The sequence below is a fragment of the Macadamia integrifolia genome, chromosome 14 (genome assembly GCF_013358625.1).
Source record: "Macadamia integrifolia cultivar HAES 741 chromosome 14, SCU_Mint_v3, whole genome shotgun sequence".
NCBI classification, from domain to species: domain Eukaryota; kingdom Viridiplantae; phylum Streptophyta; class Magnoliopsida; order Proteales; family Proteaceae; genus Macadamia; species Macadamia integrifolia.
The window spans coordinates 1,827,466-1,840,902 of NC_056570.1; the positions used below are offsets into that span (position 1 = coordinate 1,827,466).

General features: G+C 38.1%; 1 protein-coding gene across 1 annotated transcript; it reads left to right on the plus strand.

The window, feature by feature from the left end:
- Nucleotides 1-8,477: 8,477 nt before the first annotated feature.
- On the plus strand, nt 8,478-11,740 carry LOC122062178 (probable pectinesterase/pectinesterase inhibitor 61). The gene is made up of 3 exons (XM_042625887.1): nt 8,478-9,634; nt 9,812-9,945; nt 10,638-11,740. Exons 1-3 carry the CDS (start codon nt 8,646-8,648, stop codon nt 11,333-11,335), a joined length of 1,821 nt encoding a protein of 606 aa, XP_042481821.1. The 5' UTR covers nt 8,478-8,645; the 3' UTR covers nt 11,336-11,740.
- The last annotated feature ends 1,697 nt before the right edge of the window (nt 11,741-13,437 follow it).

Here is a 13,437-nt window from a genome sequence, read left to right on the forward strand (position 1 = left end):
ATATAGATCTAAATCGCTGATATCAGCTAAAAATGTGATCTTATTTGAATTTTCGATTGATTCAGATAAATACCAGTTGATAAGTATCAATATCACATTGATACTTATTGTGACTGCCATTTGGAATTAAATCCTTGGACCTAACCAATATGTATGGTGGTATCAATCGAAAAAAAGTTTTTCTTTGTATTTTCTTTGTATTTTGGGACGATCCTTATCAATATTGGCAGCAATTGATATTATGCACAAAAAGCTTAGATCTGACTAGTTGGAATGGAAAATGGCATTTTTTATTACATATTATAAGTCATGAGTTAACAATGACGTGCCTTACCAAAAAAACAAGATAATAATGATATGACCTTTCACATAATCCAATTGAAGGATCAAATAACTATAAATGTGAAGGAAAACTAAACCTTTAAATAAATTAAGGGTAAGAGATCATTGGTTTATTGCATAATTAATTGCATAATCCTTGCATCAGCACCGAATCAATGATAGTATGTCCCGGGACATCAACATGGATGGAATTTTTATTTCAAGAGAGACGGGTGATAATTTCGTTATCTCTTCAATCATTATGTAAGATCCACATGGACCAATTAGCAGTTTTTTTTTTCTAATACATTAATATTTATTTTTTAAAATTCTTCATAATAAACCTAGGATTAAGTTTTACCTTTATCTAAAATTTAACTTTTCATAATCTCCCCACCAATGATAATATGACATATAATTTATTAACTATACCTAAAAAACCCTTATCCAGTCTAATCAGAAGGTCAAATAAAATGACTGTAGATATTCTCTCTTTCACCATGATAAAGAGAAATTTATGAAAATTTAATCCATAAAGTTATCCAGAAAGAGGTAGTGATTATGGAAGAAGATGATTGGTCGATTTCCATTTACAATTAATGGATCTTAGTTGGTTTTCTACTTTCTTCCTTTGTCTGGTCTTGCTGTCAGAGATTTATGATTAAATGGAATGGAAAGCAAAAGGAAAGGAAAGGAAAGGAAAGGAAAGGAAAGGAGAAAATGAATGGCGTTGATTGATCACTTCTTTTCAATACTCTACAGCTCCTACCTTTTTTTATGTTTTGTTTGTTACTATAATGATTATAATGATGTTTGTTTTGATAAGCACTATCTACCATTACCTTGAAGACGCATGAATGACACATGTACATTTTTTTTTTTTTAATATTCTATACTCATGATTACCCTATAATTGTATGAAATCAGCGTTATACCAAGGTTGAATGTGAATCATTCAACTTTTTATCGAAAGCAATGATGAAGACTAAACACCCCAATATGAGTAATTCCAAAGAAATAAAATGAACTAAACTCAAAACTACATGATTGCTGAGGCGAATGTCCTTTTACCAACTCCACTCTCCTTGGCTCTCTCTCTCTCTCTCTCTCTCTCTCTATAAAAGGGTGTTAAATGTTTGCCCATATTGATAAGCCTAATGTAGGGCCTAGCCCGATTATTAATCGATCAAGAACAACTTTTGGGTCTAGCCCCACAAGTAGAGATGTATACAGATTAAATTCAAGTTGAATATAAAACTATGTGTCCCTATCCAATTATTTTTTTTATTGAATTGGATGATTTCTAAAAAAATAAAATTGAATACAGATTTTTCTAACGGATATGAATCGAATACAGTTTTTGACTATCCATCTATTTATTTATTATAAAGAGTTCCATTCTTCATGAAACTAGACTAAGGGAATTAGATTTTGAGAATGCCAAACTAGAAAGTGAGTATGGTCCTATTTAGGCACCGTTTGATAACATTTCTATTGTTTCTATGTCTAGAAATAGCAGAAATGGCTTTTCACGTTTTAAGAAATAAAAACAGATTTTTTTGTGTTTGATAAATCTGTTTCTCAAAACGTTTTTTGCAGACATAATACCATTAAAAAGCCCAATAAAATCATCGGATTCCCAAAAGAGAGAGAGAGGGTTTGGTTGCATCTTTTTAGGTTTAAATAGTTGAGAGATTTATCTGGCACAACAACCTTTTTTTTTCTCTCTCTTAAATTCGTTTTTAGAAACGACGAAACAAGTTGGACTTGTTTCGTCAAAGTCGTTTCTAGAATCGTAAATAGGCATAAATTTTGATTTATGTTTTTAGGAACGGGTGAAACTGAATAACTTTATCAAATGGTTTTTAAACTGTTTCTCTGCCTTTGGGAACAAGAAAACACAGAAACGGAACATTATCAGATAGTGCCTTAGTATGCTTATTGAAATTATTGATCATTTTCTACACATAAGATTATGTTTTGATGTTGACTATTGATTTACATCCATAGTGATGATTAGAAAGAAGAGTCATGAGTCTAGAGAGAACGGTACTACAGTCTCACTATCTGCATTGAGCAACAGAAACTAGAGAAAACGAGAGGTAAGGGTTGAATCCACTACCTGATGGCAACTGCCTAACTTTAGCTGACTGTTATTAACGAATCATATATAACCCAGTTTGTCCATTTGATCCTGTATAACCCAAATTTTATGACCCGATGAGACAATTAGCCCTGTTGAAGCTCAATTACTATGATCCTGATCATAGATCCGTGAACAAATAAATGAATGAAAGTGTATTCATACCTAGTCTATGAGATTTGATTACACAAATAATTAATAACTAAATTGATAGGATCAATCGGGTGAAATCAAAACCAACTGGCCTGACTGCTTGACACCCTTAGACTTCCTTCCCAACCATATATATATATATATATTAACGATGTTTGTGAATTGATTAATTATATGTTGTTGCGTGACTGATTGCTACTTTCATGTGACCTCTTTGTATCCATCGCTGTATTTGCCATTTATGCCAAAGATCGGTTTTGATACCATTGGACCACCTATGCCATGGCTAACCTCAAGTCCCACCTACGCTACTACCGTAGGACATGCAAACAATGCTGATTCCTTCAAAGACTACAAGTGTAATAGGACCATCTATGGATAAGCGAGTTTCATACAGATTAATGCTTAATTTTATGACCCAAAAGAGACAATTAGATATGTTAAAGCACAATTACAATGGGTCTGATCAATAACAATAATAATAAACCTTAAATTGGTGGATTAGAATTCTTAGTCGTTAGACACAATATGTTGTGCATATTCAAAGGTTGAAAACATCTTGGGCTGCATCTATTCCTTAAGCTGCATGTTTGAGGGCTCCCAACCCTTGGATCTGTGCTAACCTATAGCGTACTCCAACTCCAATCAAGCTCGATCGATTGACACCCGTCACTTCCATCTCAACTTTTTTTTTTTTTGGGGGTGATGTTGGTGAATTGATTAATGATATATTGTTACGTGACTGATTGCAACTTTCATGTGATTTCTCTTATATCCATCGCTATGTCTGCCACCTTTGCCAAAAATCAGGTTTTGAGACCGTTGGATTAGAATCCTACTGTAGAGAAAATTGATTGCTTTTGTTTTCTTTGTACAAATTGCAATGTGTGGCTGTGGCTGTGGCCGTGACATTTCCCCATGGGCCTTATAGCTTTAACTTTGATTGGAAGAGGCCAAATAAAAGGAGTTATCAGACACATAATAATTGGTACCTGCAAGTACTACGTGACAAATTTGAATACGAAATTACGAATCTATAATATCATCATAGTCTATAGACTATCACAGAGTAAGTCTTTCGCCAACGGGGGCTGGACCCACCACAGGTGTCAGTATCAAACAACACATATCCATTATGGTTGGTTAAGAAATGGAAGAGGCATTGAGGAGGTAGGAATTTTAGTCTTACATTGATTAAGAGAAAGAGACTGGGATAGTTCATAATTTTCAACAATCCATGGTTATTAGGGATTTTAAATCGTAAAGGATTTGCCTTAAAGTAGATAATATCGTGGTTTGGTGTAGGATTGAAGCGCTAAAAATATTTTTAGAGCTGACACATAATATCGTATGGGGCCACAGCTACAAGGGGGAGAATGTCACTATCAAAAAATGGTTTAGATTCGTTTAGCCTCGAAGATTAGATAAGAAACAAGAGATACATTGAGGGAGGCAAATTAGTGCCCCTCAAGCAACCGCCCAAATTCGTTTAGGCCCCAAAGAATAAATAAGGTACGAGAGAAAAATTGATAGAGATTAGATAAGAAACGAGAGAAATGTTGAGAGAGGTAGACTAGCTTCCCTCAAGCAACGGCCAAGATTCGTTTAGTCCTTAAGATTAGATAAAAAATGAGAGAAACAATGAGGGAGACAAACTAGCACTCCTTCCATGGTCACGATAGTTAGGGGGGTGTCATTGCCTTAATCGAACTAGTAAAACCAACCTAGATTGAGTCAAATAAACCTAGATCAAACCAAACCGAAGGCTTATTGGGCCTGTTTCGGTTTGAGAGCTTGTAACCACTAACAAATCGAACCACACCAATAACCAAATGAACTCGAAACGGACTCAAAACATAGATTGAAACTTTTACTAAAAAAATTCAGAATTCATTAAAAAACAAAATTTTTACATAAATTTGTATGGAAAATCAAACTCAAACGGAACAAAAAACTGAAATCAAACCGAAACTAAAATTTTCTTATTGGTTCGATTTCGGTTTCACCATTCCCAAATCTAAACCGTTTCAATTCGGACTGAAACCGAACCGAAACGAACCGTTGACACCCCTAGTCCACGGTGCAGTTGCCTTGCCTGGACCAAGACCCTATACTGAAACCGAAGACATTGGGACCCACTTATTTCTGTCAAAACATTGTCGGTAGATTAGTCCACCCACGTTATTATCGTTTCGTTATTATTTTGATACCCTTCCTTTATGGAAAGTTTAGAAAACTTTTCAAGGGTATTTTTGGTATTTAAAGATTGGAAGAGAGTATGATTAAATAAATTAAAGTGAAGGAAAGAGATAGAATATGAGTACTGAATAGTACACCAAAATAGTACACACCATTACCACAAAAAATATAAGGGTACACTATGCACCATAATCTCTGTTTTCTTTCATCATATTTTGGAATTTCCCCCTCATAGGTACGCCTTCCTTTTTATACTTTATACTTTTTAGTTTCTAATTTCCACAGCATAAACTAGAAGATAATTTCAATAAAAAGAAAAAAAAAAAACTAGAAGATAAAAGAAATTAGATAAAGGGTTATTAGAAGAATCTAGCTACGATTTGCTAAATTAGAATGAGAAAGCAAGGTTTGATGTTGTTCTCTAAATTCTATTCACTCATAAAAAAAAAGGTGGATGAAGAGGTTCTCTCTTCACCTTTGGTATAGGAAATTCAATTTTTTTTTCCTGTCTTCGTGAAAGGTAATTATACAGAACAGAGCTTAGCACGGTTGTAAGGTTGTTTCATTGTTACTAAGTTGTTGTGGGTTCGAATAGAAAAACAATCTCTTCACAAGCGGAGATAAATCTATGTACATTATGACCCTCCTCAGACTCTATAGTAACAATATGTCATTTTCCATAGACAGAAGAGAGATAAATATGTGGGCGCTGGTAGAGCCTACACCTCCCCCTAAGTTTTTTTTTTTTTTTTCATAAAATATACATATATGAGATGGATCTTACCAAATATGCTGGTAAGGTGTAAAAATATAGACCACACTGGCAAATCAAATTGGACCCAATCAGTTAAAATCAAAATTGCCTTAAAGCTTGATTAGTATTCGGTTGGACCCAGCTTTTGACAATGGATCGATTGAAACCCTGATTGATCGAAACTGACTGAGACTAGTAATCAATTGTAAATTGCCTGAAGCCGAACCAATTTGAACCAATTGACATGATTATGCACAAGAACAACATAACCCGACCGGCCAGAATATGAACCGAACCGGTTACTTCATTCATAGCCCATTTGATATGAACCTGATTATGGTAGACCAAAAATTGATCGACAAATTATAAGCAGATCTATGTTTCGCCTATGGAGACCAATTGGTTAAAAATGGTACGTACAAAGACAGTACAAAATCTTAAAGTTTGACAAGAATCGATTAGACCTAACCAAAATCGACCGGACCGACCAATTAACACCCTCACATGTGGGGATGCCCTATACCCGGCCCCACATCCATTAAAGGGTGAAGAAGATTAATACAAAAGTGGTGGCTAAGATTTGGGGTATAACATAGAGGAAGCTACCTTTGTCAAATTCAGTGTTTTTTTGGTGAAATTTCAGGTTTTCAATCATAAATCAAGGGCCATACATCCCACGTGTAATGTAGGTAAGCTAAAGGACATTTTTTTCCCTATGTCATGATACGTTCCCACGTGTATCTACTTTCTGGTTTCAGTCTCTTCCCATTTGTGCCTTGGCGCATTAAGAGCCAGAACAGGAGAGCCACACTCTTATGATACTTTATCTAGTGTGGTACTTCTTTTTATAGTCTTCAAATGCTCTTTGTCTTCTGCCACAAACCTCTATAGTTCACACCCCTAACCGTAACACCCAAAGGTAGGGGTTTTTAGTTCATGGTATTGTTTGTATAGTGATGATTCTTTTGCAAGTGATCTTAGTTTTACAATTCGAGAGGACAAAATTGTGTTATCAGTCTTTAGGATGTAAACTTTCTTTTATTAGTGTTTTTTTGTGAATTTTGTGATCGATAGACTGAATTGTCCGTTTCTCCTATGTAATTGAGTTAAGGTGGGTTATGTTTTTTTCTCTTTTTTTTTTTTTTTGTTTATTATTATTTTTTTTAATATAATTTTAGGAGCTTCCTAAGGATCAAACCCCAAGGGATAACCGAGTTGGCAGGGGACCTTTGCCTCAAGAAGCATGTAGTTCTGAGTTTGACTCCTCTTACCTCCTTGGACCGACTCACATGGATTCTTTAGTGTTCTTCACTCCATTTCAGTAAAAGTTGAATGATTGTCATTCAACCCCAATATAACCTGATTCATGGGGTTGTACGCTCAATATGATCCGAGGGATTAGTCAGGCCTAAGGCTTGGATATCCGTCATTAGCAAAAAAAATCATATAGGATCAACTCAAGTATTTTTTCTTTAACTAAAAACCCCATTTTTTTTGTGAAAATCATCTATAGTCACTACATTGGTACAATGAAAATCGAGTGACCGAAAACCCCTTGAAGCATGTACCTAAATGCTCTCAGCCGTCCGAAGTTCACCACCTCATATTCATTTTGATATTACTAGCTTGTTACCTTGTTGATATTGCTCAAAGCTTGATTTTCAGAAAAACCATGGGGCAACTTTGCTTGATCCAGACCAATTTGTCTTGATACGATAGCTGATGCCAATTCCAATACAGTCAACTAAACATAGAGCGTCAGTGTGCCTAATGTGCAGTTGGGAGGCTCTTGATGTGCGTGCTGACTGTTCCCAATCGTCCAATGCACATTGGAAAGGTTTCCGATCCTTAATTATCTATCTTACCAAACTTTAAAAGAGACCAAAAAGAAGAACTTAAAAGTTAGAAAGAACCAAGCTTTCTATATTGGAGCCCCACAAGGTTATAAAACACACTATCTGGTACTACATTGGCAATGACCGATATTAACATCAATATCGATACATATCAGTTGAATCAATTTGAAAAGATCCAATTTAAGATCAAAATACATTTCTTCTAAATAGAAAATTTCCACTTTACAATTGTTTCAGTCAATCCATGTCGATATTATATCAATGGCAAACCTCAATGATACTAATACATATCAGTCGAAGATACATATCAATCGATATGATATGATATTGATATTGATACTTAGAACAATGAAATTCCCGGAACCGATTGAATCCCCTGTAGCACTACATGATGCAGATTCAAGTGTTAGGAATACTTTGGGCTTGTGTTTGACCTTTTGATCTACGCTACACGCCATGTCGTGCTACAAAAGATCCAATCTGAAATCCTCACCTCTAAGCATGGTTTCAAGTATTGGTATTGTATCAACTGTATCGTATCGGTATCAGCTGAGATTGATTCCCAATCCTTCACTGATCCGATCCGAATCAATTATTAGTATCATTTCAGGGGTAAAACAGTAAAAAAATTACACTTTACAAAAAAACAATGGCAAAATCAATTGATACTCATTGATCCAATCTGATTCAGATCGGTATCGATATTGATATCAAGTTTCGGTGGACCATCCCCTAAATCCATGCCCCTAAACCCCAAATGATAAAAAGTTCACAACCTCTACGACAAGTAAAAGGTGCAATGAACATCAAATGGCTTAGAATATTTGAATACATACCTCAAGGACTCAGCACTGATGCACACAGTGATAAGGGGTTTTAAATCAAAAGAAAAGTCAGTCTTCATAAATAATAATAATAATAATAATAATTAAAAAAAAAAAAGTTTCAGTGGTCACTAGAGTCACTACTCTCTCACTCTATCTCTCTTTCTCTCTATCCCTCACTACGCTCTCTCTCTATCTCTCTCCTCTGAAAGTAGCATACAGCTATGCCTGCGACATAGACTTCACACCAACTTCTATTAATCGCTCCTCCTCTTCTTCAGTCCTTCCACTATATTAAAACCACTCTTAAGCTCCCATTTCCCCGCTATAATTCCATTTGATCCACAGACTTGTCTTCCCCCTCCCCCCACCTTTTCTTCTCCACCTTGAAAAAAATGGGTTATGGCAGGCTTGGATCACCGGAGCCCACAGGGTCATTTCCCGAATCATCTCTCACAAACCAACAAGAGAAACCCACCACCACCTCAACCAGAAAACCCAAGCTCATTATACTCGGTGTCATCGCTTTCCTCCTCTTCTTCGGTGCTGTAGCTTCCGCCGCCCTCATAGTAATTCTCCGACCCAAAACTTCCGGTGAACCAGCTAAGTCAATCCGGGGAAAACCCTCACAGTCCATCTCCAAAGCTTGCAGCATGACTCGTTACCCAGATCTCTGTGTCAACTCTCTCGTCGACTTCCCCGGAGCTCTCAATGCTGGTCAACGTGACCTCGTTCACATCTCAGTTAACATGACCCTTCAACATGTCGGAAAAGCACTCTACGACGTTTCCGATATCGGAAACTTACAGATGGATGTTCTGGTTCGGTCGGCCTACGAGGATTGTCTTGAGCTACTAGATGAATCAGTCAATCAGCTCTCACGGTCACTTGTGTCGGTGGCGCCGCCCGTTGAAGGCGGAGGAGGAGGGCCCGTTGGTTCGACACAAGACGTGATGACGTGGTTGAGCGCGGCACTCACCAATCAGGACACTTGTACGGAGGGATTCGATGATGTGAGTGGTGGGTACGTGAAGGATCAGATGTTGGTGAAGCTCAAGAATTTGTCGGAGCTGGTGAGTAATTGCTTAGCCATCTTCGCTTCCACTAGCGATAACGAGGACTTCTCCGGCGTTCCCATTCAAAACCGGCGGAGATTGATGGAAAGCAATTTCCCGGCGATGGCGGAGGAAAAGGAAAATGATGGGTTCCCGGCATGGGTGACGAGAAGAGATAGGAGGCTTCTTCAAACACCTGCGCCAGCGATAAGGGCTGACATTGTGGTGTCTACAGATGGCACCGGCAACTATAAGACGATCACTGAAGCAATTAAAGCTGCTCCAGAACAAAGCACTCGCCGTATCGTTATCTATGTGAAGGCCGGAAGGTAAACTCACCTTTAAAAGCTAGTCGTTAAGGAAAAGGTGCTTTAAGTACTTATAAGTTTTCATGTCAAAGATTAATGTAGAATTATTAATTACTCAATCCAACACTAATTTTTTATCAAGCTCTTGCCTTTTTGATTTTCTTCACTTTTTAGCAAATTTGATTGATAACATTTCAGGTATGAAGAGGATAATATAAAGGTAGGGAGGAAGAAGACCAATTTGATGTTCATAGGAGACGGGAAGGGTAAAACCATCATAACAGGTGGAAAGAGCGTAGGGACGTACACCACCTTCCACTCTGCATCCTTTGGTAAGTAATGGGAAAGGATCTTGTAAAAGGCAATGTAGATTCTACACCAGCATGGGATTTATACTTTTCATGTGGGGTAGAATAGTCATTTTGCCTTTACGTGTCTCGACATAGGGATCACGCTACGAGTGAAGCAGGGTTGAATTGGGTTGGGTTTCTTAAATCCCTGACCCAACCCTAGATCCTTAAAATTCAACTAGATTGAACCCAACTCTGCCAAGTTCATGTTCAATCCTAGCCTTATCGGGTTCATAACAACTCGACTCGACCCTAATTGACCCTTTCAGGGCCGGGTTGGGTCAGGCTGGGGTGAGTTGGGCTGACCCTAACTTCTAAAATGGTTGGATTAACCTTTGATTGACTTGTTTTTTACATTCTTATTTTATACATTAAAAAATTATAGAAAAATAAAATATCAATAGAAGCCCTAAATTCTAATATTAAAATTCAAAGTTAAATTTCGGTCCTCAACCCAAGCCTGATCCAATTCTGACCCAGGATTGGGGTTTTTCAACCTTAAGCCACCCTCGGGTAAGAAAACTTGGCTCAAGCACTATTCGGGTTCGGGCGCGTTCAGGCCAAACTTTCACCCCTAGATCACGCTGCCTTTTACAGTTCTTTTTCCATATAATTTACTACAGTAATTTTTTTCTTAGAATTCTCTGTTAATGGCTACTGGTGATGGGTTGCAGCGGCGACGGGAACTGGATTTATAGCAAGGGACATGACCTTCGAGAACCATGCGGGGCCGGCAAAGCATCAAGCAGTGGCTCTACGAGTAGGTGCGGATCATGGGGTGGTGTATCGGTGCAGCATCATAGGTTACCAAGATACGCTTTATGTACACTCGCAGCGACAGTTCTTCAGGGAATGCGACGTTTACGGTACAGTGGATTTCATATTTGGAAACGCTGCAGTGGTGCTGCAGAATTGTAATCTCTACGCACGCAAGCCCATGGCCCAACAGAAGAATACTATTACGGCCCAGAATCGTAAAGACCCCAACCAGAACACCGGAATCTCTATCCATAACTGTCGGATCCTAGCTACGCCGGATCTTGAACCCGTTAAATATGCAAACCCGACTTATCTGGGTCGTCCCTGGAAGATGTACTCGAGGACGGTGTACATGATGTCGTACATGGGGGATCACATCAACCCTAGGGGTTGGCTGGAGTGGAATGGTAACTTTGCCCTTGACACCCTCTATTACGGGGAGTACATGAATGACGGTCCAGGTGCAGCAGTTGGGAAACGGGTCGGGTGGAAAGGTTACCGGGTCATTACTTCTGTCGCGGAGGCTAGTAAGTTCACGGTCGCCCAATTCATCTATGGATCATCATGGTTGCCGGGGACCGGGGTGGCCTTCATCGCCGGCTTGTCGGTTTAAATTTAAATTTTTATGTTTCTCTTTGTTTTGTTTCTTGGTCAAATGATCAAGATGCAAGGGTTATGGTTTCTTGTGCATGCCCTCTCATATCCTATCCTTGTGGACTCCACACATTCTCTCCTCATTAAACGCCCCCTTTATTGGATAATCAGATCATCCACCCTTTCAAAACTACACTTTAACATCATAGCAATTCCTAGAAATCCCTCTTCCTATAAAGATAATATAGTTTCATATGATGATGGGCAATTATTTATCTTCCTACTCTCTATTTGTATAAAACCATAGATTGATAAGTTTCCCTTTTTATTTTCCCCTTATTTTGAAGTTGTACAAGGAATGAAAATTCCAAGAATGCCCTTGCCTTCTGCTAATTATAATGAAAAATTCCTTATGTTTTGTGTATCAGAACTCCACCAATTTACATATTCATAAATTAAATAAAATATATGGGTAGATTTTTTTTTAGAAGCTTCCCCACTGATGTGAGGTGTCAATTTATGCATGGTCATCTTACCAAAAAATAGTCAATTCATGCATGGTTAGATGATGACTTGTGTTCCCCCCCCCCCCCCCATAAATACCCTTTTATGCACTTTAAATCATAGAGTGGATGGCATTTATGGAAAAGAAAGGGTTGTCATTAGCTAACAGGAAGTTAAGTGTACACATACAAGTAGGCGGTCCATGAATAGGTTTGTAAGTGGATAGTCGAAAATTTGAATGCAATTCACATCCATTTAGGGGCATTTGTATACGGTCAAAGAGTATCCGAATTTGAATTTGGAAAATACTACAACAATAACAACAAACTCAACTTTATCTCAATTTAATGGGATTGGCTACATAAATCCATGCAAAAACAAATTAGGAAAAAAAAAAGTAAAAGGAAAGAAACCCAACATCATAAGTCGAGAAATTTCAGCTTTTTAGGTTTGGTAACATGGATCATTGCCCTCGAATTGACACTATCAAATTTGGGACAAGACCTAAACTATGCACGTCATTCCTCACTATTTCACCTATGGTCATTTTAGACCTACCCCGACCTATCTCTTTTAGCTCCTTCAATCGGAATCGGATCACTTCTCCTCACTAAGTCATCATCCAAATTGGAAAATCCAAAACATTATCTATTTGATTCAAATAGATATCCAACTAAGAATAAAAATTTAAGTATACATTAATTTTGAGGGTTCTTGAAGAACTAAGACAGCTAAGAGACATGGATTGAAAGCGATTGTATCTGTAATACCCTACTTTTTTTAAACCCGGTCTGATTAAGCGGTTGAACCGGTTTAACCATGTAGGAACCGAGCCAGAGGAAATTAGAGCAGGTTCCTTATGGGCTATGATGGCACGGGTGACCTTAAACACCGGCTGGCCCGACAAGTCCGAGCCAGTGCCAGAAGAGACGGGAGTGCCCAAACCGTGTACGTGCACCTATCATAAGGCTATGTATGGATAAAACAGGTATTATATCCGTATTTTAAGGTATATACGTATGCTACATTGTATGCTTGGGGTGGGGTTCGCGCCGAGGTCCGAACCCGGTCAAAATCCCAAGTTTTGGCTCTCAGGTGGGTAGGACAGATGGGTGCACCCACCTGAGTGACCCATCCAAGTGCACTGTTCACTTATTAGGAATTATATATATAAAGCTTTATGATTTTCTCTTCTTTCCATTTATTACCCCCGTACGTTGGTGAGAAAAGTAAAGAGGAGAGAGAAAAGAAAGGGAAGAAGAAAGGAAGAGAAGGAAGAGGACGAAAAGAGGGATTTCAGCGGCGCCGAAGCTCGATCTTCCCATTCCGGTGCCAGGAGAGTGATCTTCAACTCTAGATCTACAGTTGGAGGTAAGAAAAGTTGGGTTTTGTGAACATTCACCATATCCAAGCTTTAAACCCTTGATTCGAGTATGGTTTCTTGAGATCTTGTAAATCCCCTTTGAAATGATGAATCTAAGGTTTAATAGATGATTATGTGTTGATCGTGAAGGATTTGAAGAGATATTGACAAGGTGGAAAGAACATTGTGGGTTTGAAGCGATTTGAAGGGTTTGAAGTCGTTCTTGAGCAAAGAAGGTAAGATGGTTTTCCCTC